Source organism: Epargyreus clarus, unplaced genomic scaffold (genome assembly GCF_041222505.1).
Source record: "Epargyreus clarus isolate Ecla_fem2 unplaced genomic scaffold, WU_Ecla_fem_2.2 ptg000033l, whole genome shotgun sequence".
NCBI classification, from domain to species: Eukaryota; Metazoa; Arthropoda; class Insecta; order Lepidoptera; family Hesperiidae; genus Epargyreus; species Epargyreus clarus.
The window spans coordinates 3030124-3055234 of NW_027332238.1; the positions used below are offsets into that span (position 1 = coordinate 3030124).

General features: G+C 37.7%; 2 protein-coding genes across 7 annotated transcripts; one reads left to right on the forward strand and one right to left on the reverse strand.

Moving 5' to 3' along the window:
* Positions 1 to 1104: 1104 nt before the first annotated feature.
* LOC140755583 (U6 snRNA-associated Sm-like protein LSm4) lies at positions 1105 to 1747 on the forward strand. The gene has a single exon (XM_073090865.1). The coding sequence runs from the start codon at positions 1201 to 1203 to the stop codon at positions 1609 to 1611; it is 411 nt and encodes a 136-aa protein (XP_072946966.1). The 5' UTR covers positions 1105 to 1200; the 3' UTR covers positions 1612 to 1747.
* Positions 1748 to 3248: 1501 nt separating this feature from the next.
* On the reverse strand, positions 3249 to 21633 carry LOC140755687 (uncharacterized). 6 transcript variants are annotated; one of them, XM_073091007.1, is made up of 6 exons: positions 21495 to 21633; positions 19198 to 19462; positions 18943 to 19078; positions 18334 to 18418; positions 11972 to 12082; positions 3249 to 11744 (listed from the first exon to the last, which is right to left on the reverse strand). In XM_073091007.1, exon 6 carries the CDS (start codon positions 11544 to 11546, stop codon positions 6933 to 6935), a length of 4614 nt encoding a protein of 1537 aa, XP_072947108.1. In that variant the 5' UTR covers positions 11547 to 11744; positions 11972 to 12082; positions 18334 to 18418; positions 18943 to 19078; positions 19198 to 19462; positions 21495 to 21633; the 3' UTR covers positions 3249 to 6932. The 6 variants fall into 6 exon arrangements, with proteins under 6 accessions (XP_072947108.1, XP_072947107.1, XP_072947104.1 ...); XM_073091006.1 differs by having other exon boundaries at positions 3249 to 8365; positions 8435 to 12082; XM_073091003.1 differs by having other exon boundaries at positions 3249 to 12082; positions 19374 to 19462.
* Between the last annotated feature and the right edge of the window lie 3478 nt (positions 21634 to 25111).

Sequence of the window (25111 nt, forward strand, 5' to 3'; positions counted from 1 at the left end):
GCCGACCTCTCTTTCTAGTGTGGACTATAGTATTGCTATCTTCTTTTTTAAATCTCCTAGAAAATTCTTAGAATTAGTCACCACACTAGCCTAACCAGAAGTTAAACACTGTCAAATAATTTACCTTTAAATAAATACTTGGACTATGATTAGTTCAATTGAAAATCCCAAAATCGTAGGTCACGTATGCATATCTGGGTTGGCAATTCAACGAATTATAATCCCATTTCTTAAGGATTCGGTAATGTGGCAACATTGGCCCTATGTGCCAAAATAAATAAAGGTTACCCTACTTAGACAGAGAGGGTCTGCCCACAGAGAGCGAGATGGTGATACATAGGTTTTGCTTCAAGTAGGTATTCGAAGTGTGTTCTCCATATTTACCTATAACTTCATGATTGAAGTAAAGCAAGATGGAGATCAAATGGGGATGTACTTCCCTACTTACATTTTTTTTACCCTTTATTTATTAACACTTTCATATAACTTTCAAGTGCTTTTCTTTAGCTATTTTTAATTTACGAATCCAACGATTTAATTACTGGCTGTATCTTAATTCAACCAATACCCCAATTGATACTTTAGCCCCCTCACACCTAGCTAATACTTCAGTGAAAGCGGGGGCTGCAGCCGACCATGCCCAGACTCTCAAGCGTCGTAAATATAGTAATTTATTAGACAATTACTTGTTTGCGGCGCTTGCTTTAGAGACAATGGGTCCATGGTCATCTGACATGAAAAAATTCATGTCAGATATGTCGACCAAACTTGTCACTGCTTCCGGTGACCAAAAAGCTGGCGGCTATTTTGCACAAAGATTAAGTCTGGCCGTGCAGCAAGGAAACGCCGCCAGCGTTTTGGGAACCATGCCTCACACGGAAATTTTAGATGGCTTATTTTATTTATAATTTTCTTGTATATTTTGTAAATAAGTCCTTTTTTAGTTTATAGTTTAAAGTTTATTTTATTACTTAAAATTTCCTATATTTAGTAATTATAATTGTAAATAACATAGATATAATATTTAACATCGAATAAATCTTCATGTAACCAATACCTATATCAATATTTTGTCAGTCCGGTCATTAATATCAATTGTCAATGTCAATGTCACTCTGAACTGAAAGCAAGTAAATAAATAATTCTTCTAACCTCATTTATTTGTTTAAAAACAGTTTTTAGGAGTAAAAGTTTACAAAAATGCTTCCATTATCATTATTACGAACTGCGCAAAACCATCCAATGTTGGTGGAGTTGAAAAACGGCGAAACATACAACGGGCATCTTGTAAGCTGCGATAATTGGATGAACATAAATCTACGCGAAGTTATTTGCACATCGCGAGACGGAGATAAGTTTTGGCGGATGCCGGAGTGTTATATCCGTGGTAGTACGATCAAATATCTTAGAATCCCAGACGAAGTCATCGATATGGTTAAAGAAGAGACTCAGGTAAAAGCTCGGGGGAGAAGCGAGGTGTCTAAAGGTAGAGGGGGACAGAATATGCGAAGCGGTCGTGGAGGAAGCCGGGGCGCGTTCGGAAACAGAGGCCGACCGGCGCCGCTAGCGCGCGGTGGCGGGAACGCGCGACCACAGAATAAAAAGAAGTAATATTCCACTTAACTGCGACAATGGTTATGTAGCCTCTCTTTACTAAATATATGAGAGTACTCAGTCGAGGTTATCGTGATTACCAAGTGGAAAATGGTGAATCTGTATACTTTATAATTAAATTAAGGTGAATAAAGTCTTTGTTTTATTTTTAATAAATATTTAGGTATAACTTAGTATTTAGCGATTAACGTTAATTTTAGGACTGATCATATGGAATAAAACTTCTGAAGAAAACAATATTTCTTTTATTAAATTTAAGGGACGGGAAACTTTCAGGGTGGTACCTATTTATTTGATAGTTAATTGTATTAGGCGTTACTTTGCAGAAATCCATGCTATTAAGTTAAGATTAAAACTACTTTGCAACAATCCGCTACAAATATGTATGATGGTATATATTATAAACCATGCAGTATGTACCACCGTCCCTCCCTCAAAGGATGCGTGCAGATGCAAAAATTAAAAATATACACCACCATACATACCACCACCAACACGTGTTTCGCTCCAAAACGGAGCATCATCAGGGTAAGTTGACTTTACGGCGGTTAATCGCTAAGTCAATCTATTTATTTGAATCAAAGAGTTTTGTACCTTAAGGATCTATAGTAAGTGTGTGGCTGAGGTAGGGATCAAATTCTATCAGAGACTGATTAAAACATCCATGGGTAGCACCACGGCAGCACAGACCACTTACCATCAGGTGGACTACATGTTCATTTTCTACCTACTTCTCTATTTTAGAAAAAAGAACTACCTATGTTTTACAAGTTTTTATTTATTTTGGGATGAGTCTCTTTTTGTGCATTGGTTTACGAATGGAAATTAAAAAAGAAAATAATATGTGATGAAATGTTAAATATCTTTCGTAAATGATTCTTAAAAAATATTTTTATAATCTAATATATAAAATTTGTTAGTTACTTCCTCTGAAACGGCTTTACTAATTTTCAACAAATTTTATATGCATATTCAGTAGGTCTGAGAATTGGCTGCTATCTGTTTTTCATACCCCTAAGCATAGATTAGTAAAGATACTTTGCTGCCTTGAAATTGAATGAAGCCACAAACGGCTTATTAGTAAGTTCCTTTTTTGAATTCTTGACAAATAAAAACATTTTTAAAGAAAATTTACGAATAAATAACTAATACTATGTAATTTAAATAATAAATAAATAATTATTTCAAATATTTTAGGGACATTTTAGCACGGAGACGTGGCAAAACTTTTTTATACAACTATTTCAATTCTCATAACTGGGTACATTTTCTTGTTAGGAGTGAGTAATCTTTACTAATCTATGCCCCTAAGTGATAAGGGTTGTTCACCCTTAACATTTTTTTATTTATATGGCAACACCAGGTTTGCCGGATCACCTAGTAAGTAAATATATTAGTCATTTGGGGCTCTATGGCCTCACAGGGGCCCGAGATTGAATAAGGAATACCTATAGATAGAGGTACCTATAGATTAAATATGATTGATATGATTTGACTGACAAAACGGTGTGGTCTGATATAAATCAACCACTACTGGTGGGGTTGATTACAGATGTCCATACGGCAGTAGCTTACCACCAGGTGGACTGCATGCTCGTCTGCTACTCATAAAAAAAATAGAAATAATATAGATGAAAAAAAAAAACGCAATTTTTGTATCATTTTAATAAAAATACAAAATAACAATAAAAGCACAATACAGGTACAGTATCTTACTTATTCATATAAAAAGACAAAAATAGTATATTCAAAAAGTATTTTCTATACATCAAAACATTTATTTAAAATATTTGTTATTATTTTAAATAATTAACAAATATACGCTTAAAATCACATTTTGGTAAGCTTGCATATAAATTCGCATTCTACACTCACAGCCCCACACTAGGATTCCTGTGGGTGCCATGAACACACATAGACACAACACGCAGAACATTCCTTTCCATCTTGATTCTCTTGGCTAGCGGTACATCTGTGGCCGATTCAGATAGGAATCTAATCTTATCTGGGGTTGATTACAGATGTCCATGGGCAGCAGTAGCCACTTACCATCAGGTGGACTGCATGCTCGTCTGCTGCTCCTATATTATTAGAAAGAGATTATCTTGATTAAAATGCATGCAAGCTCAATTATCGACGGATGGAATTACAAATGCATTATTAATTATTGTATAGTCCGCGCCAAACTGCTAGTCCGCTCTGAAGTTGTTGCGAGCAGGTGTAGTCATACAATTTGTTATGGCGACGCAATTCATTTCTATATTCAGCGCGGACTAGCAGTTTTACGCGGACTATAACATAATATGTATAACTAACTTAAAAATAACTGGTTTTTATGGCACAATTATAAATCACATACTGTGTTAAATTGGAAACAAAAATCGTTTTGGCAGTTTCACTGCTTTTCAATAACCAATCTATAGTCCGACAAACTTTTCTGTGCGGTAGAGAAACTGGTGATAATGTTGCTAAGTTGTGAAAACTACTTAAAAAGTGGAAAATAATGACGATTTTTATCAGTATTCAGTATTTAATATAATATTACAATTTTCTAATAATATCCAACGTAAAAATATATTCAATTTATTGACAAACTAGCTGACCCGGCAAACGTTGTTGCCATATAAATAAAAAAATGTTAAGGATGAACAACCCTTATCACTTAGCGGTATGAAAAATAGATAGTAGCCGATTCTCAGGCCTACTGAATATGCATATAAAATATCGTGAAAATCGGTAAAGCCGTTTCGGAGGAGTACGGTAAGTAACATTGTGACAAGAGAATTTTATATGTAAGATAATAAGACTTCCCGCACTCGTTAAGAGTTGGCGCCACGAGTCTGAATCACGCTATCGAAGTTTTCTAAACATCTTGTACATATACAAGGTCTGAACTGAGACTGTCGTAGCACGGCCGCTGTCCGGGCATAGACCAAACTCATAGGGAGATCTCTTTGCCAAAGAAATAAAAACATCTTGAAGACGTTTTATTATGTAACGGGTACTCACGATATGCGTTTTTTATTGCCGATATTTCGACCCAGTTGCATGGATCGTGGTCACGGCAAGTAGTTTATGCAAGTCACAAATAGTGCAAAGTACGGTGCGTAAGGATATTGTTAGTGTTGTGTGTCGTGATATGAAACCTAGAAAAGAAAAACGAACTAGACGTGGGGTAGATAGATTAATCTACCACTAGTACTTGTCAACGGTTTCTCCCCGCCACCTCAGTTTCGCCGTGACCACGATCCATGCAACTGGGTCGAAATATCGGCAATAAATAATAAAATAAACGCATATCGTGAGTACCCGTTACATAATAAAATGTCTCAATTCCGCGATAATTTTAGTCTAAAATCATATATCTTGAAGACGCTCTTGAAGTTGACAACAAATCCCTCTTTTCGCAAACCCCCACACGCACAGAAAAGTTTTTCACACTATATCTATCTATACTTATGATAATTATAAAATGACGTAACATAAAATAAAAGCTCTTTTAAAAGTTTGATACTTTTTGGAAAATTAAAACATTTACTACAATAAGCGCAAAATCAAAACATTAGCCGTAAAAATACATAAAAATGTCACATAATAAATCAGATTCTAATTTAGAGAAGTGTGTGTACTAATGTACACATAGAGAAGTTAAACTTCTTATACGTACTCACTTAAATATTATTGAAGTTACACTTCTTTGGGCGTTTGTGTCAAATGGTGTGATTACAAGAATTACAAAAACAATTAACACCATAATTTAGTTGCAGATACTTTTATAGAAATTGATTTTTGAAAATAGTGCAGTTTTCGTCAAAATAGGCAATTACTTATTTTAGGATTTTGCTACGAAGGCCCGCTTGATAAATTTGCGCTGTATACGCACGCTTTTCTAATTTTTAATCAGCGAAAGCCAAAGAAGTGTAACTTCTTACATAAGTATATACGCTTTTTACCACGCTTTTATCAGCTTGACCTGTATGTATGTAACGGAATCTTTGAACTCGATTTTTACCCCTTTGAACGGTCCGATTAATTTTAATATTTTGAACAATTGTCAAGAACCGATGACAATACACGATTTGAATAATTTTATCCCATTCACCTCAAAAGGATCGTCAGGAATCAGGATTACCGATTTTCGATGCGATTTTAGCATGGTTTTTAGTTTTTAATCTATAATTATTAACCATTCCAAGAAGTTTAAGCAGAATATTATCAATATTTTAATTACACTAAAGAAGTATAACTTCTTTAGTACACAAGTAAAGCTTTTTAATTTTGTGTAAAACTATTCATTTATATCTTATTTCTAATCAACTTAGGGTGGGTTGCATCACGTAACTTTAACATTTACAAAAGCTTAAACCGTCAAACCCTTTGTTAAAAATTATTTAGTTCCACCATTTTGAAGTTCAAATTGCGTCATAACTAACACTTAACATTAAAGTTAAAGTTATAGTTATAGTAATTGTCAACTTCCGTATCCGTCAACATCGACCAAAAATGGTGATGACAGCGATAAGCGCGATGACAGCATTATGACAAATACATTAGAATAGAATTCTAATTTAATTGTCATAATGTCGTTTGTCGCTGTCATCGCCATTAGAATAGAATTAGGCAACACAGAATGGTTATATTCCATTGTTACCCTCAAAATTATTGTTATATTTAACTTTAACGCAAACTTTAAACAGGCTTTCGATGCAACCCACCCAAGCCCGCTTCACATTCTCGCGAGAATCTTCCGAGAACGCAAGAAAAACCCGTTTCGTACTCCACATTCTCGTTTCTCGTGCTTTTCTCGCGTTCTCGCGAGATTCTCGCGAGAATGTGGAGCGGGCTTTAATCTAGTAACTTAACATACATTACGTAACAATATAATTGGAGGTAGAATTCGTTTTATTCTTACAATAATACCCTAAATTGAAGCGTTATAAGTCAAAAATTGTGATTATGAGCCCTCTGAAAACATAGTTCTATGAAAAACATGCTCAAAAATTCGTATTATTTAATTTAGAAAGTGGAGATTCTGATTTCAATTGAGTTAGAAAATATGACGTCACTGGTAATCCAGTCTAATTTATCTATTTATTTATTAAGTCAGAGTCAGAATTGAAAGTGTCCGAGCTGTGAGGCTTAGCTTTATAAGATCTAGTAGCGGTGGTTACTGAAACTCTTCCAGTAACAAATTCAGTGTCTCATTCATCAATGTCTAAGTCTATGTCTGAGACTATAGGTAGAAAATTAGAAATAGCTGTTTCTGAGACTCCTGGCCTGTTCCTGTACATTTTGATTAGAAACAGTAGTATCTGAGACTACAAGTACATAATCACAGTAGAAGTGCCTGTAACTGCAGGTTCAGAATTAGAAATAGCTGTGTCTGACACTACAGGTACAGGGTCAGAAATAGTAGTGTCTGAGACTACAGATACAGAAGCAGTAGTGTCTGAGACTACAGGTGTAGAAGCAGTGGTATCTGAGGCTTCAGGTACATAAGCAGTAGTGTCTGAGACTACAGGTACATGATCAGTAATGTCTGAGACTACAGGTACAGAAGCAGTAGTGTCTGAGACTACAGGTACAGAAGCATTAGTGTCTGAGACTACAGGTACAGAAGCAGTAGTGTCTGAGACTACAGGTACATGATCAGTAATGTCTGAGACTACAGGTACAGAAGCAGTAGTGTCTGAGACTACAGGTACAGAAGCATTAGTTTCTGAGACTACAGGTACAGAAGCAGTAGTGTCTGAGACTACAGGTACAGAAGCAGTAGTGTCTGAGACTACAGATACAGAAGCAGTAGTGTCTGAGACTACAGGTACATGATCAGTAATGTCTGAGACTACAGGTACAGAAGCAGTAGTGTCTGAGACTACAGGTACAGAAGCAGTAGTGTCTGAGACTACGGATACAGCATTAGAAACTGTAGTGTCTGAGACTACAGGTACATGATCAGTAATGTCTGAGACTACAGGTACAGAAGCAGTAGTGTCTGAGACTACAGGTACAGTAGCAGTAGTGTCTGAGACTACAGGTACATGATCAGTAATGTCTGAGACTACAGGTACAGAAGCAGTAGTGTCTGAGACTACAGGTACAGAAGCATTAGTGTCTGAGACTACAGGTACAGAAGCAGTAGTGTCTGAGACTACAGGTACAGCATTAGAATCTGTAGTGTCTGAGACCACAGGTACAGGATTAGAAACAGCTGTGTTTGAGACTACAGCTATTTGTGATCCTGTGCTTGTATCTGTATTCGATTTCGTATTAAAAGTATAGGGCTCGACTAATCCAAACGTAAATGGATTTAACGTGTCCGTCCTAGGCTCAAGGAATGATTTTGTGTTGGAGCCACTCACCTCGAAAGTGGGTTTAAAGCCAGAGGTCACAGGTTCAACTGTGGTCGACTTAGTGCTGGAAGCAGTAACCACCAAAGTGGGTTTAGCACCAGAAGTCCCAGGTTCAGTTCTAGGCGAATTTGCGCTGAAAGCAGGGGTCCAACGTTTAAAAGAATTTGAACTGGAAGTCCCAGGTTCAGCTGCGGTCGACTTTGTGTTAGAAGCACTCACCCCGAAAGTGGGTTTTAAACCAGAGGTCCCAGGTTCAGGTGCCGACGGCTGTGTGTTAGAATTACTGGAGCCAAAGACTGAAGACAGTAAATTGCAAGTCCCAGTTTCAAAGGTAGAGGACTTCATGTTGGGTGCACTAATCCCGCTAGTGGTTTTAAAGCCAGAAGTCCCAGGTTCAAGTGTAGATGACTTTGTGCCGGAGCTAGTCACCCCGAAAGTGGGTTTAAAGCCAGATGTCCCAAGTTCAGCTGTAGCCGACTTGGGGTTGGAAGAACTGGGCCAAAATGTAAAAGCATCTGAACCGGAAGTCTTAGGTTCAGCTGTGGTCGACTTTGTGCTGGAAGGAGTAACCCCGAAAGTGGGTTTAGCGCCAGAAGTCCCAGGTTCAGCTGTAAACGACTTGGGGTTGGAAGCAGTAACCCCGAAAGAGGGTTTATCACCAGAAGTCCCAGGTTCAGCTGTAGATGACTTTGTGCTGGAAGCAGTAACCACGAAAGTGGGTTTAGCACCAGAAGTCCCAGGTTCAGCTGTAAACGACTTGGGGTTGGAAGCAGTAACCCCGAAAGTGGGTTTATCACCAGAAGTCCCAGGTTCAGCTGTAAACGACTTGGGGTTGGAAGCAGTAACCCCGAAAGTGGGTTTAGCACCAGAAGTCCCAGGTTCAGCTGTAAACGACTTCGGGTTGGAAGCAGTAACCCCGAAAGTGGCTTTAGCACCAGAAGTCCCAGGTTCAGCTGTAAACGACTTGGGGTTGGAAGCAGTAACCCCGAAAGTGGGTTTAGCGCCAGAAGTCCCAGGTTCAGCTGTAAACGACTTGGGGTTGGAAGTACTGGGCCAAAATGTAAAAGGATTCGGCTTGCAAGTCCGAGGTTCAGCTGTGGTGGTCGACTTTGTGCTGGAAGCAGTAACTCCGAAAGTGGGTTTAGCACCAGAAGTCCTAGGTTGAGATGTAGATGACTTTGTGTTGAAGGTACTGGGCACAAATCTTGAAGAATTTGAACTAGAAGGCCGAGGTTTATCAGTAGATGATTCCGTGTTGGAAGAACCAAACACGAATGAAAAGTCATAAGTCCTAGGTTTAGCTGTAGTCGACTGTGTGTTAGAATTACTGGAGCCAAAGACTGAAAACGGTAAACTGGAAGTCCCTGGTTCAGCTGCGGTCGACTTTGTGTTGGAAGCATTCAAACTGAAAGTGGGTTTAAAGCCAGAGGTCCCAGGTTCAGGTGTAGACGACTGTGTGTTAGAATTAGTGGAGCAAAATACTGAAGACTGTAAATTGGAAGTCCCTGGTTCAGCTGCGGTCGGCTTTGTGTTGGAAGCATTCAAACTGAAAGTGGGTTTAAAGCCAGAGGTCCCAGGTTCAGGTGTAGACGACTGTGTGTTAGAATTAGTGGAGCAAAATACTGAAGACTGTAAATTGGAAGTCCCTGGTTCAGCTGCGGTCGACTTTGTGTTGGAAGCATTCAAACTGAAAGTGGGTTTAAAGCCAGAGGTCCCAGGTTCAGGTGTAGACGACTGTGTGTTAGAATTAGTGGAGCAAAATACTGAAGACTGTAAATTGGAAGTCCCTGGTTCAGCTGCGGTCGACTTTGTGTTGGAAGCATTCAAACTGAAAGTGGGTTTAAAGCCAGAGGTGCCAGGTTCAGGTGTAGACGACTGTGTGTTAGAATTAGTGGAGCAAAATACTGAAGACTGTAAATTGGATGTCCCTGGTTCAGCTGCGGTCGACTTTGTGTTGGATGCATTCAAACTGAAAGTGGGTTTAAAGCCAGAGGTCCCAGGTTCAGGTGTAGACGACTGTGTGTTAGAATTAGTGGAGCAAAATACTGAAGACTGTAAATTGGAAGTCCCTGGTTCAGCCGCGGTCGACTTTGTGTTGGAAGCATTCAAACTGAAAGTGGGTTTAAAGCCAGAGGTCCCAGGTTCAGGTGTAGACGACTGTGTGTTAGAATTAGTGGAGCAAAATGCTGAAGACTGTAAATTGGAAGTCCCTGGTTCAGCTGCGGTCGACTTTGTGTTGGAAGCATTCAAACTGAAAGTGGGTTTAAAGCCAGAGGTCCCAGGTTCAGGTGTAGACGACTTTGTATTGGAAGTACTGGGCCAAGAATGGTCCGAACTAGAAGTCCCAGGTTCAGCTGCGGTCGAGTTTGTGCCGGAGCCACTCACCCCGAAAGTGGGTTTAAAGCCAGAGGTCCCAGGTTCAGGTGTAGACGACTTTGTGTTGGAAGTACTGGGCCAAAAATGGTCCGAACTAGAAGTCCCAGGTTCAGCTGCGGTCGAGTTTGTGCCGGAGCCACTCACCCTGAAAGTGGGGTTAAAGCCAGAGGTCCCAGGTTTAGGTGTAGACATTGTGTTGGAGGCACTCACCCCGAAAGTGGGTTTAAAGACAGAGGTCCCAGGTTCAGGTGTAGACGACTTTGTGGTAGAATTACTGGAACCAAAGACTGAAGACAGCAAATTGCAAGTCCCAGGTTCAGTTGTAGATGACTTTGTGCTGGAGCCACTCACCACAGAAGTGGGTTTAGCAACAGAAGTCCCAGGTTCAGATCTAGACCAATTTGCAGGGGTGCACCGTTTAAAATAATTTGAACTGGAAGTCCCAGGTTCAGCTGTAGAGGATTTCATGTTAGATACACTTATCCCGCTATTTGGTTTAAGGCCAGAAGTCCCAGCTTCAGTGGTAGACGTCTTTGGGCTGGAAGCAGTAACCCCGAAAGTGGGTTGAAAGCCAGAGGTCCCAGGTTCAGGTGTAGACGACTTTGTGTTCGAAGTACTGGGCCAAAAAGGGTTCGAACTGGAAGTCCCACGTTCAGCTGTGGTCGACTTTGTGCCAGAGCCACTCACCCCAAAAGTGGGTTTAAAGCCAGAGGTCCCAGGTTCAGGTGTAGGCGTTGTGTTGGAGGCACTCACCACGAAAGTGGGTTTAAAGATAGAGGTCCCAGGTTCAGGTGTAGACATTGTATTAGAGGCACTCACCCCGAAAGTGGGTTTAAAGCCAGAGGTCCCAGGTTTAGGTGTAGACATTGTGTTGGAGGCACTCAACCCGAAAGTGGGTTTAAAGACAGAGGTCCCAGGTTCAGGTGTAGACGACTTTGTGTTTGAAGTACTGGGCCAAGAAGGGTCCGAACTGGAAGTCCCAGGTTCAGCTGTGGTCGACTGTGTGCCGAAGCCACTCTCCCCGAAAGTGGGTTTAAAGCCAGAGGTCCCAGGTTCAGGTGTAGACGACTTTGTGTTGGAAGTACTGGGCCAAAAAGGGACCGAACTGAAAGTCCCAGGTTCAGCTGTGGTCGACTTTGTGTTGGAAGCATTCAAACTGAAAGTGGGTTTAAAGCCAGAGGTCTCAAGTTTAGGTGTAGACATTGTGTTGGAGGCACTCACCCCGAAAGTGGGGTTAAAGCCACAGGTCCCAGGTTCAGGTGTAGACGACTTTGTGTTTAAAGTACTGGGCCAAAAAGGGTCTGAACTGGAAGTCCCAGGTTCAGCTGTGATCGACTTTATGCCGGAGGCACTCACCCCGAAAGTGGGTTTAAAGCCAGAAGTCCCAGGTTCAGCCCTAACCTGCATTTTAGAAGCATCAAAATCAAACATTGTTTTTGAGCTGTAAGATTTAATTTTGTTATGGCAACTGTCACTTCTATTAAAGTTCTTAGATCCGAACCTAACCACCCTCGGTCTTGACAAACCATTTACCTCAGGTATATAGTTGTATATATTAATAGTTCTGTTTGCAGTATCCTGGGTTACACCACTGTTAGTATGTATGTTTTTTTGTATAAAAGGTTGACCTTTTGGTTGTGTGTTCGTAGTTCTTGTGTTAGGGCTTACTATACAGTTGTATATGTTGATTATGAGGCCCTCTGTCTCCATCGCTCCACTGGTCCGCTTTGGTTTGAATTCTGAAACATAATTATTAGGGACGTCCATTAACATAAGGTGTTTAGGGGGAGGGATTCGAGCTAAATTTCATCTAAAGAAGGGGGTGTCGGAAAATATTTCGTATTTCTTTTCCAAAAAACAAAGTAAAGTAGCGGAAAATGTATTAAAATAAGCAAGCAAACTTTATTAAGAATGTTTCTTCATTAAAATATATTTACATTGTAATTCTAGCCTACTTTATAACTGGAGTAGCAGACTGTGAAATAACGTGCACTTTGCTTTTCAACGACTGACATTTATTTACGAATCAACAACGTTTATACTATGTACACAACAGATGTCGTTAGTAGTATTTAAATTAAATAATATTAGTAATAATTTGTTACTACATTATAACACCCCTACTTAACGAAATATTACAATAAACTTAAAAACATAAATTCTCTAACTAAATAAAACAAAATCTCACTGAGGAACAAGACCTATCATTTCCAAGAATTTATGATGTTTATTTGAAAATAAGCCTTTGGTCAATAAATCTGCAGGCATATCTTGAGTCGATACATACATAACTTTAACTAAATTATTTTTTATAGCTTCTTTGACATAATGATAACGTACATCAATATGTTTTGTTCTATTGGGTGATTGTGAACTAGTTGCCAATTTCAATGCACTTTGGTTATCACAATGTAATGTTATGGTACATAGTTTACCTGTAATCTCGTAAAACAAATTTCTTAAATATATGGCTTCTCTAGTTGCCTCTGATAATGCTACATATTCAGCTTCTGTGCTAGATAACGAAACCGTCTTCTGTTTTCTACTCTGCCATGATATCACAGACCCACACATGGTAAAGCAGAAGCCAGTATAAGACTTCCTGTCTAACATGTCACCAGCCCAATCAGCATCAACAAAGCCTTTTAAATTTAAATTATCTCTACTGTATTTTAAACAATAATGTTTAGTTTTCTGTAAATATCTTAATATTCTCTTTGCATGATTGTAATGAGTTTCATTGTAACTATTATTGAATTGACTCAAGTAGCTAATGGAATATGAAATATCAGGTCGAGACATGACAGCTAAATACATTAAACTTCCTATAAGTCTTTGATAAGGTACATTTGTTATACAATTTTCTGCTTTTTCAAGATTTAGCTTGCATTCTATAGGAGTATCTATTGATCTACAGTTAGACATATCAAATCTTAATAACAATTGTTCTATATACTGCTGTTGATCAATTGTTATAGTATTAGACTTCTTGTTTACATTAATCCTCATACCTAAATAGTTTTTTACACAACCTAGATCTTTAATCTTAAATTCTGTATTTAGTGCATTTATCAATTTTTCTGTCTCATTTTTACATGTAGAGAAAATCAAAAAATCATCAACATGTACTGCTACAATTAATTTAACATTATTACTTAATTTTGTAAATAAACATTGTTCATAAGAACTTGTTTTAAAACCTAGTCTATCTAAACAATCTTTCACCCTTTCAAACCACATTAAAGATGATTGTTTAAGCCCATAAATAGCTTTCTTAAATTTTAAAACTTTACCTTTATCTTTACATTCATATCCTTCAGGAATAGCCATACAAATGTTTTCTTTTAAGTATCCATTTAAAAACGCCGTAGTCACATCAAGATGTGTTATGTCCATACCCCATTGTACACATAGAGCAAATAGCATTCTAAGGGTAGAATGTTTTACAACAGGGGAGAAGGTATCCTCATAGTCAATACCTCTTCGTTGTGAAAACCCTTTTGCCACCAATCTAGCACGATATCTTACTTTATTGTTAACATCAAACTTCTTTTTAAAGACCCACTTGCTCTGCACAATTGAACTATCGCTTGGTACATCTATGAGATCCCATGCCTCATTGTACTCAAATGCCTGTAGCTCCTCACGCATGGCCAGCTTCCATTGCTCTGCTTCAGGCCCACGCAGCGCTTCAGAGAAGTCAATATCCTCAGCATCTGGCAAGTTGTTTGAAGTACACATGTTTGTATATCCATAGCGATTTGGTGGACGTCTCACTCTCTTATTCTCAACTACTTCAACGTCTTCTAGAGCTTGTAACTCACCTGTTGAAATATCTGTTGGTATAACTGAGTCTGTTGAAGTATTATCTGTAGTCTCATATGGATCCACATAAGCCGATGAGTCAGAACTTGTACTGGCCAGAGATTCATTCATCAAGGTATTGTCCCCCACTGAATCTCTGCTCTCTTCACCTAATTCCTGTGAATCATGAGTTGTATCAGTTCCTTGAATCAAGTTCTTTTCTTCATTCTGAATCCATATAGCCTTCTCTTCCATTTTTTCACTATCCTCTTTTCCCTCCATGACTATTATATCTCTCTTTATGATGATTTCATTTTTATTTGGTACATAAACACGATATCCTTTTACATTGTCTGCATAGCCAACAAGAATGTATTGCTCGGCCTTTTTATCCCACTTTAATCTTCTCTCTTTGGGTATGTGGGCCATCACTGGGCTTCCAAACAGACGAACATGACTTAAATCTGGTTTCTTTTTGTACCACGCTTCATATGGTGTCATATTTTCAAGGCTTGAAGTTGGAGAGCGATTTTTAAGATATACAGCAGTGTTTGTTGCTTCAGCCCAAAACTGTTTACCGAGCTTTGCGTCAAACAACATGCATCTTGCCTTCTCAACAATTGTTCGATTAGCCCTTTCACAGACACCATTTTGTTCCGGCGTATAAGCAACGGTTTTCTGATGAATAATACCATTTGTTATCAAGTAATTCTTCATTTCTTTACTACAAAATTCACCACCATTGTCCGTGCGTAGAATCTTTATTTTCTTATTCTGTTGATTTTCAATCATCATTCTAAATTCTTTGAATTTAGTAAATACTTCATCTTTATTCTTCAAGAAGTATATGAAAGTCATACGACTATAATCATCTATAAACAATAGAAAATACCGGGCTCCTCCAATGGATTTTATTTCCATTGCACCGCAAACATCTGCATGTATGACCTGTAATGTCTCAGTACTCCTTTCTGTGACACGTGAAAATGGTAGTCTTGACTGTTTACCTTCGCAACAAATTACACATTTGTCCTTCGTCATGTCACTAGTACCATCAAATGTCAATCCATTCACAGTTCCATTTTTCATCTTATTCAAATCGCCGCTGTTAATATGTGCTAGCCTCCTGTGCCACATCTTCGCAGATACTGACGTCTGTGCTACTAAGCAACAATCTGCCTCTTTAGTTTGAAGCTTGTAAACACCATTAGTAGACACTGCAGTTGCTACCAACACATTATTCTTATTACGTATGTAACAGTGACTTTGCTCAAAAAATTACATTGTTTCCATTTTTGATCAATTCGCTCACTGATAATAAATTTGTTGTTAGACTCGGCACACATAGCACATCTTTAACAGTGATTTCGTAGTTATAATCCGTCGTTATCTGTACGTTTCCAGAACACAAAACTGGCACAACTGTATTGTTCGCAACAGTAATACTTGATAAACTCGGCGAATAATTTGCATTGTTTATCCAATCTTTTACCGCCGTCATATGTGCACTAGCGATGGGCGATTGTTCTAAAAAAAACAATCGAATAAATCGACAATCGACGGAATCAACAATCGATTGTCGATTTATTCGTAGTAACAAAAAAACAATCGAATAACAATCGACGTTCGAATAACAATCGACGTTCGAATAACAATCGACGTACGAATAACAATCGACGTACGAATAACAATCGACGTACGAATAACAATCGACGTTCGAATAAAAATCGACCTTGAAATAACAATCGACGTACGAATAAAAATCGACCTTGGAATAACAATCGACGACCGAATACAAATTATATCGCGCGGCCACATACGTGTGCTCAGGACAATATGCAGGTGCGTCGTGTTGCAAAGCTATCGTCACTTGCCACTGGTTGGAAAATGTAATGTATTGTATTACATTTTAGTCAATTGTATATATTGTTGAGAAATAATTATACCATAAATCATTTTGTATCAAATACTATGGAGTATCATCGATAATCCAGATGTCGTAGTCATCCCCTAAGTTCGTTTCATGACAACGTTTTCAAAAAGAGGTCATCTGAAAAATATAATATACGTCTTCATGGCGCATATTATAGAAAAAGATTATCAGAAAATATAAAATATGTCTTTTTAGCGTATATTATAGATAAAAGTTATCACAAAAAATTATGTACTCATAGTTACATTAAAATTAATCGGTGAAATACTATATCTTTGAAGAAAAATAATGTTAACAACGCGAGTGGCCACGAGGCGCAGTGAGCAGTGCGAGAAGCAAGGTGTGGACGCACCATTAAATAACGAAATGCAACGAAGCAGCGGAAGGGTGCACGACGCACGTGCGCTTCCCCTACCAAATATATAAGACTGACTCAGATTTCTTAAACACAGACTTTAGGGGCTACTCGCTGCTAGTAGCTTTGTGTATACTAAATAAAATTGACCAACAACCAAATAGCTTCGATAGTTGTATTTTTACGTAACAATCGCGTATCGCTTGACTGCGCTGTTACTAGTTTTGCGTGTACTAAACAATCGAGCAACAATCGAACAATCGACGAACAATCGAACAATCGACCAACAATCGAACTATCGAACAATCGACGAACAATCGAACAATCGACCAACAATCGAACTATCGAACAATCGACGAACAATCGAACTATCGAACAATCGAACAATCGACGAACAATCGAACTATCGAACAATCGATGAACAATCGAACAATCGACCAACAATCGAACAATTTCGATTGTTCGATAGTTATTCGAATACAATCGAAGAATTTCGATAGTTATTCGAATACAATCGAACACAATAACAATCGAATAATTCGATTGTTTTTAGTAACAATCGCGCATCGCTAATGTGCACTTGCGCCGGAATCAACGTACCATTCATGTCTGCTATATTTTCCATTCAAAAATACCACGCTAAATGCATTGCTTTGCTTATTTTTCTGCATTAATGGACAATTATTTCTAAAATGACCAATTTGTTTACATTTGTAACATGTAATTGTCTTCTTTTCATCTGTCACTTTATTTGACGTCGTGCCATATTTATTAGGATTCATTGTGTTCTTTCGATTGCAGTACGGTTTTTTCGCAGCGAATGCAGCGCCACTGGTATCTGTCTCGATAACATTTGAAACCTCCATATCAATTAGCTTTGACTTTATGGTATCTGTGGTAATTTGAATACCCGAGTGTTCAATGGCCATTATCATGGGACTATATTTTTCTGGCAAACCTGCGAGCAATAATGACCCTATCCATTCATCTGTAATTGCAAAACCCGTGCCTTTTAATCTCTGCGCTGTCTCAATTACTTGCGTTACATACGAAGTCATTGTATCACAATTTTCTTGTCGAATTGATATTAGATGTCGCAATAGGGTTATCTTTCGTGAAAAACCCGAATCATCAAACATATTCTTGAGCTTTTTCCATAACTCTTCCGAACTTGATGTTTCTTTAATATGCACGTACAATCCAGTATCAATAGTTAAAACCAATTTTGCCCTTGTTTTAGCATCTTCTTCTGGCTTTCTTTCGACCGCCGCCATTGGTTTGATGTAATGTAACATTCCTTCAAGTATCAATAGGTTTTCGGCCGCAAAACTCCACTCGTCATAATTTTGCCGTCCTTTTAATTTGGGAACACTTTGGATATAGCTCATAGACATTTTTTTACAAAGTTCAGCACTTTTCTTAAACTGTAAACTAATTTACTAAGAAAAATAGGACGATTGCCCATAACCTGTGAAATAACGTGCACTTTGCTTTTCAACGACTGACATTTATTTACGAATCAACAACGTTTATACTATGTACACAACAGATGTCGTTAGTAGTATTTAAATTAAATAATATTAGTAATAATTTGTTACTACATTATAACACAGACAAGTATGCAGTCCACCTGATGATAAGTGGCTACTGTCGCCCATGGATATCTGTAATCAACCCCAGGTAGAATTAGATATTCCTACCCGAGGTCGACCACAGATGCGCCGCTACCCTTGACGACTAAGCCGGAACGCCTCGGAAAAGTATGTCTCCCTTACCACACTTCAAACCAGAACACAGCAGCGCTACACTGCTGTTATAACAGACATAGGTGTGGCGGTGGTACCGCTGGAGTCGAACCCTAGAGGGTTCTACCACCTTCCAAATCAAGATAAACTTACCGCTGGGAAAGGGTGTCTTCTCCGGACCGACCCCATTACTGTAGTCCTCCAATCTTAATTCTTCAAAAGACTTGTTGCTGTATTCCTGAAAAGTTAATTTATACAATTTACTTTTTAGTGTTCCGTATTCAAAGGGTCAAAACTACCCCATTACTAAGCCCCCGCTGTCAGTCTATCTGTCACAGGGCTGTCTTAAACCTTTAAAGATAGACACTTGAAATTTATACAGAGTATGTATAATCGGGGTTGCTATCACAACAATTGCTAAAAATAAAAATATCTTTAAAACAATCAGGGTTGCTACACAATACAATACAATAAACTGCTGTTTTCGACGGTTTTGGGATCTATCTGACAGTAAGTGGCTACTGCTGCCCATGGACATATTTAATCAAGCCCAGATAAGCTTCCAACTTGACGTCGGCCACAGATACGCTACCCTTGAGGACTAAGCTGGAACACCTCGAAAAAGTCTATCACTTACCATACTTTAAACCAGAACATAGCTATTAACACCGCTGTTATAACAGAAATAGGTGTGACAGTGGTGCCGCCGTCGAACAGAGGGCGAGAGGGAACTTCAAATAATACTTTAGTTACTCAACTCACCATCATATAAGTTAAAAAATGACATCTTCCTTCCATATTTTTCTTGACGGGGTCATCTGTTATGAGGAATCGTCTTATTTGAAATTTCAATTTAGTTGTACCCGCTATTTCTGACCCTGAAGTTGTGGCAGCGTTTCTGTAAATAAACTTTCATTATAGTCCGACAAACGTGCTGATTTTTCAAAGTTATGTGCATAAAAATGAATTATGACTTGTTTTAACAGTGACGGAGAAATTGTGAGGAAACCTGCATACCTGAGAAATTTTATAGGTTTTCAAAGTTGTGTGACGTCTACCAATCCGCACTTGGCCAGCGCAGTGGACTATTGCCTAATCCTTCTCATCCTGAGGAGACTCGTGCCCAGCAGTGGGTTAGTAATGGGTTTTTGTAAATGATGATGATGATGATGATGGTGATGATGATCACTTACTCAAGATACTGTCAAGTTTTTGCAAATTTTGAGTGCTCCTTGACAAGTTTTATAAATTTATTCTTCTAATACATGTAATCTCCATGTATCTGAAATAAAGTAATCAAAGTTTCAAAAATCCTTATTTACATAGTAATAAAGACAATAAAAAGTTATTGGTCATGTAATTTTTTGTTTGTTTTAAAATTTTTCATATTTGTTACCATAGCAGCCATAGAAGTAAAAAAATGTGTGAAAATTTAAACTATCTACCTTTTTATTAGGATAAGTATGTCTCTCACCACACTACAAACCAGAACACAGCAGCGCTACACTGCTGTTATAACAGAAATAGATGTGGCGGTGGTGCCGCCGGAGTCGAATCACAAAAGGGTTCTACCACCTTCTACCTATTACAGTTTCATATACAAACAGAAAAATGGCAGTTTCTTGTATGGCAACTCCCATCTATTTTGAAAATCTTTTGTTTTTAGTACAGTAGAGCGTCGATTATCCGAACTAATTGGGGGACGTGGGTGTTCGGAAAACCGGTATTTTCGGATAATCGAACTAATGTACATATACATATATTGATTCAGTCATACAAATTTACGTACAGTTAAATGAAAACCATATAATTTAGTGCTCGCTTGAAAATTAGACGTCCCTCCTAGTTTTTCGTTAAATTGAACTGCTTTTTCACACAGTATTGGGCCAGAAATAGGTTCTCCTTGGCATCTTTTTTGAGTAAACCACTTAAATACAGCGAATCACAAAAGGGTTCTACCACCTTCTACCTATTACAGTTTCATATACAAACAGAAAAATGGCAGTTTCTTGTATGGCAACTCCCATTTATTTTGAAAATCTTTTGTTTTTAGTATTTGTTAATATACCTGCTACAGTGAGACATAGTTTTCACAATTACTAGTGATTATCTATTAAGGTTCAAGAGATAGAGCCTGTGACAGATGGACACAAAGCGCAGGCTTAGCAATAAATAAATAAATTTGAAGGTGGTAGAACTCTTAGTGGTTCGACTCCGGCATCACTGCCACACCTATTTCTGTTATAACACGTGTTAAGCACTGTGTTCTGGTTTCTAGTATGGTTAGGGAGACATACTTCCTAATTGTTCTTATTACTCAGATATAGCATTGCATTTGTGGCCGTCTTCAGATAAGAATCTAATCTAACCTGGAGTTTATTACAAATCCATAGGCAGCACTAACCACTTACCATCAAGTGGACTGTATGCTCGTTGGCTACTTCTAAATTATAAACGAGCTTTTGCCCGCGGCTTCGCTTGCGTTACGAAGTAATATTTTCATCCCCTATCTAATCCTCTTGGGGGTAGAATTGATCAAAATCCTTTCTTAGCGGATGCCTACGTCATAACATCTACCTGCATGCCAAATGTCAGCCCGATCCGTCCAGTGGTTTGGGCTGTGCGTTGATAGATCACTATGTCAGTAAGTCACCTTTGATTTATATATATTTAGAAGTATGAAGATTTATTTATATTGAAAATATTTTATATTTATAATTATCTATACTGATATTATTAAGAGGTAAAATTTATAACTTTGTTTGTAAAGGTTAATCTTCGGAAAAACTCAACCAATCATGAATATTCTTTCACAATCAGAAAGCTACTCTATTAAGGAGTGCTATAGGCTATATTTTATTATGTTTGAATAAAAAGCGGGCGAAGCCGCGGGTACTGCTAGTCTACACTCATATTATAAATAGGAAAACTTTGTTTGTTTGTTTGTAATGAATAGGCTCAAAAACTTCTGGACCGATTTTAAAAATTCTTTCACTATTCCAAAGCTACATTATCTACGAGTAACATAGGCTATATTTTATATGAAATATATTTGATAAATAGATTTTGAGTCGGTACAAAGTTTGCCGGGTCAGCTAGTCGTTTATAAAGAAGTCACAAGCCTTACCTCTATGTTCTTTATTTGAAATTTTCAAAATGGAATTTCCAATGTTTAAAAGTAACCTCATTACAGGAAGGAAAGTAAACACATAATTATCTGTCATTCACACAGTTCATTGTTTTACTGATTTACATTTTTATAAACACGCAACCACTTGACTTTAATAAAAAACCAATATATAATATTTACTTACTTTAATATTAATAAACGTAGTGTAAAATACAAAAACCGCCATAGAAAACTTTATATTACTCTTATTTCCATATACATTATATACGCTATACAAAATTTGAGGAAAACCTTTGATTTTAATTTTTGAACTGACTACTAGAGACTAGAAGAATAATTGTATGTAATGATGTCACTGACAGTCTTAGGGATGCCTCTAGGGATTGCGATCTGAGATCGATTAATCGAAGAATCGATCTTTTGGGCCCAAAATCGATGATTTTATTCGATCTTCAGCAAAGTGTCGATTCATTGAATCTTTCATCCTAGAAGATCGAAAGTCAATCTTTTCGAAGTTGGTTGCATGTATTATAGACATTTTTGTTGACGGACACGCATTTTAGTGCTTGTTTCGTCCTGATCTCCTTTATTTTTGCTATATTCCCCCTGTTCTAGTTAAGAAGATCGAAGATCGATTTTTGGACAATCGATTCTTCAGGCCTCGATTTATCACATTTCGGTTCGAATCGATTCAAGAATCGATCGTTTTCGGATAGAATCGCCATCCCCACTCAGTCTGTGGTCCGCCACATATATAATAATACTCTATGGGTCCGCCAGTGACATAATAGCTTTTCAAAGACTACAGTATTAAAGAAGGGAAATTGAATATCTTTATCGCACGATTACGTACCAAAAATTTTTCATTTTTTTTATTTATATAATATAGGAGTACCAGACGAGCATTGCATTCCACCTGATGGAAAATTGCTACTGCCACTCATGGACATCTGTAATCAACTATCTCGCCAAACTACTAGTCCGCTCTGAAGTTGTTACGAGCAAGTGTAGTTCTAAAATTTGCTATGGTGACGCAATTCATTTCTATATTTAGAGCGGATTAGCAGTTTTACTCGGACTATAATACCAGAGGTCGGCTAAATGCGCTGTTACTCTTGAGGACTAAGTTTGAACGCGTGGGAAAAGTCCCTATGTCTTCCTTACCACACCCTTCAAACCAGAATACAGCAGCGCTTAACACTGCTATTATTATGCAGAAGTAAGTGTGGGAGTGGTGCCACCGGAGTCGCACAATTTAGTTTAAGCCAAGCTACCAATGGTGGTACGGCCATCTTTAAGCTATTAATACACCTGCAATATGTATGTTCTGTACTTACTGTATTATTTATAGTCTTTGGTAACATATTCCATTTTAATCATCTTCTGTCATTTAGTCCATAATTTGGGAATTCCCCAAACAAAATTGCCAACATTAACTTTCTTCGGAATAATAATTATTATTGCTTGTAGCAACACTTTCGATAATGTAGCTTATATTAATATATTATTTATACGATTATTAATAATGAAAGATTAAACTTCTTATATTGTGATACAATTAGTCGATAAATCAACTTATAAATTTTGTTAAAGTTGCCATTCATCGATAAATAACAAGTGGGGTTATTATATTAATATCGATATTATACGTCTAACGGATAACCTTTTATTTATTTATTTTTGTAATAAATAATTTTTCAATTTTCACAGGTATAAAAAGTATTTCTTTATGCAGAAATTCACGTAAATTACGAACTTAAAAACTAAAATATGGCCTAGATTTGTTAAAAAAGTGAAAGATTTTAAAATTACTTATATATTAATATAATTTTAAATATTAAAAAAATCTCGTCACCGTGTTCTAATTTTGGTACAGAGACATCTATTTGTGACATAAAGTAAATTATATGTTAAATAAAGAACGTCAATCAAAGAACGTCAAACATTCCGCCCACCATGGACAAAATGTCCATAATCTTAAAGTTAATTAAGTACATCATGTCTCCAAATTACCGCCCACCATGAAAAACGTTGACAATTGGGCACTTCGAAATAAGCGGACTGTATACAATTCAATAACTTAAATTAAATTAAAAAACATTCAATTGAAATAAAAATAATAGCCTTAAAATTACAACATAGCACAATCTAATAAGAAAATATGCTTTTTTAACTTGCTATGGGTAATACAATTAGTTTTGAAATAGGTCTTTTTATTACAGACCCTTTGCAACGTAAAGACACGACTCTCGTAATGTGATCTGGACCGCAATGTTTTTCGACAATAAGCCATCTTGCAGGGGGCAAGTCATCCTCAATGACTAACACTACATCACCCACGTTTGGTTCAGGCGAATTGCGTGACCATTTATGTCTTTGATGAAATTGAACCAGATATTCACGAGACCATCTGCGCCAAAAGTCCTGGACCATACGTTGAGTCAAATGCCACCTTTTTAAAGTGCTTATATTTGAATTTTCAAAATTAGCATCAGGGACAAGTAACAACGGTTCCCCAACCAAAAAATGTCCAGGGGTTAAAGGACATGGATCCTCTGCAGAACAGCTGATAGCAGAGAGGGGCCTAGAGTTTAGACACGCCTCGATTTGTGCAAGTACCGTGGTCATCTCCTCGAATGTTAGAGTGCTGGTGCCAATGATGCGTCGAAGATGATGTTTTGTGGACTTAATTCCAGCCTCCCAGAGCCCTCCGAAATTCGGAGAGTGAGGTGGAATGAAGTGCCAGCTGGTACCATTGGTTGCCAGCCAATCTGCGATGTCGGTAGATATGCGAGACCTTTCCAAGTGAAGTAAGTTCTTCAACTCCTTATTAGCACCTACAAAGGTAGTGCCGTTGTCACTCCACAAGTCTTCACAGCGGCCTCTTCTGGCTGTAAATCGCTTAAAGGCGGATATAATGTTGAGTTGAGTTGATAGGATCGAGCTGAGTAACGCATGCAAGTCACACATTTGTGTATATATTGCCGAACAACACCCTTTGCGCAAATAATCCAATACCTTGTTCTCAGATAATTAAGAACTAATTGGGGTCCTCCGTGTAACGTACGTTCATGAGCGTCAGATATTAATAGTGTAGTGAGGTGAGACTTATGTGGAATAATAATCGGGTGTTTCATGTCCGGTTGAAGATCAGCCTGTTGCAATCTACCACCAACTCTTAAAATGTTATCATGGTCCAAATAAGGACACAATGAAGTGATCTTTCCTTTCTTATTGACTTTACCTGTTGTCTTCAAATTATTTATCTCATCTCCAAAATAATCAAATTGACATTTTCTAATACACGTTAATAAAGCTTCATTTATTTCATTAAAAGTTAAATTCGAAGTAAATTTTGATTTATTTTTTAATTTCAAAAATCTTCTACAATAAGCAGTTACTCGGGTTAATCTCTGTAAAGTTGAAAATCTCGATATAAAATTATCTTTTTCCCCTTGCTCTTTCACTAAATTAACTACAACATTTGATTTTCTTTCTTCTAAATTAGTATCAAGTAATGAACTCTTCTTATATTCAATCACTTCATTTCTAAGCCAACTAGGTCCGGACACCCATAGATCAAGTTTGTCTAAGTCACACGGATTCACTCCACGTGACGCGCAGTCTGCTGGGTTTTCCTTTGACTGGACATGAAACCATTGATTATTATTCATAACTCTAAGAATCTCTGACACTCGATTGCCTATGAACGTTTTCCAACGACTGGGGTGGCTACTCAACCAAGCAAGTACCACTGAAAAATCAGTCCAAGCCTGTATATTATCCCTCACAATTCCTAAA

Excerpts from the sequence above, each read along its gene's own strand:
- LOC140755583 (XM_073090865.1), top strand. The coding sequence starts at position 1,201 with ATGCTTCCATTATCATTATTACGAACTGCGCAAAACCATCCAATGTTG.
- LOC140755687 (XM_073091005.1), bottom strand. The coding sequence starts at position 18,978 with ATGGAAGGAAGATGTCATTTTTTAACTTATATGATG. Across the intron at positions 18,419-18,942 it reads ATTTTTTAACTTATATGATG|GAATACAGCAACAAGTCTTT; the intron begins GTGAGTTGAGTA and ends TTAACTTTTCAG. Across the intron at positions 12,083-18,333 it reads GAAGACACCCTTTCCCAGCG|AATTCAAACCAAAGCGGACC; the intron begins GTAAGTTTATCT and ends ATTATGTTTCAG.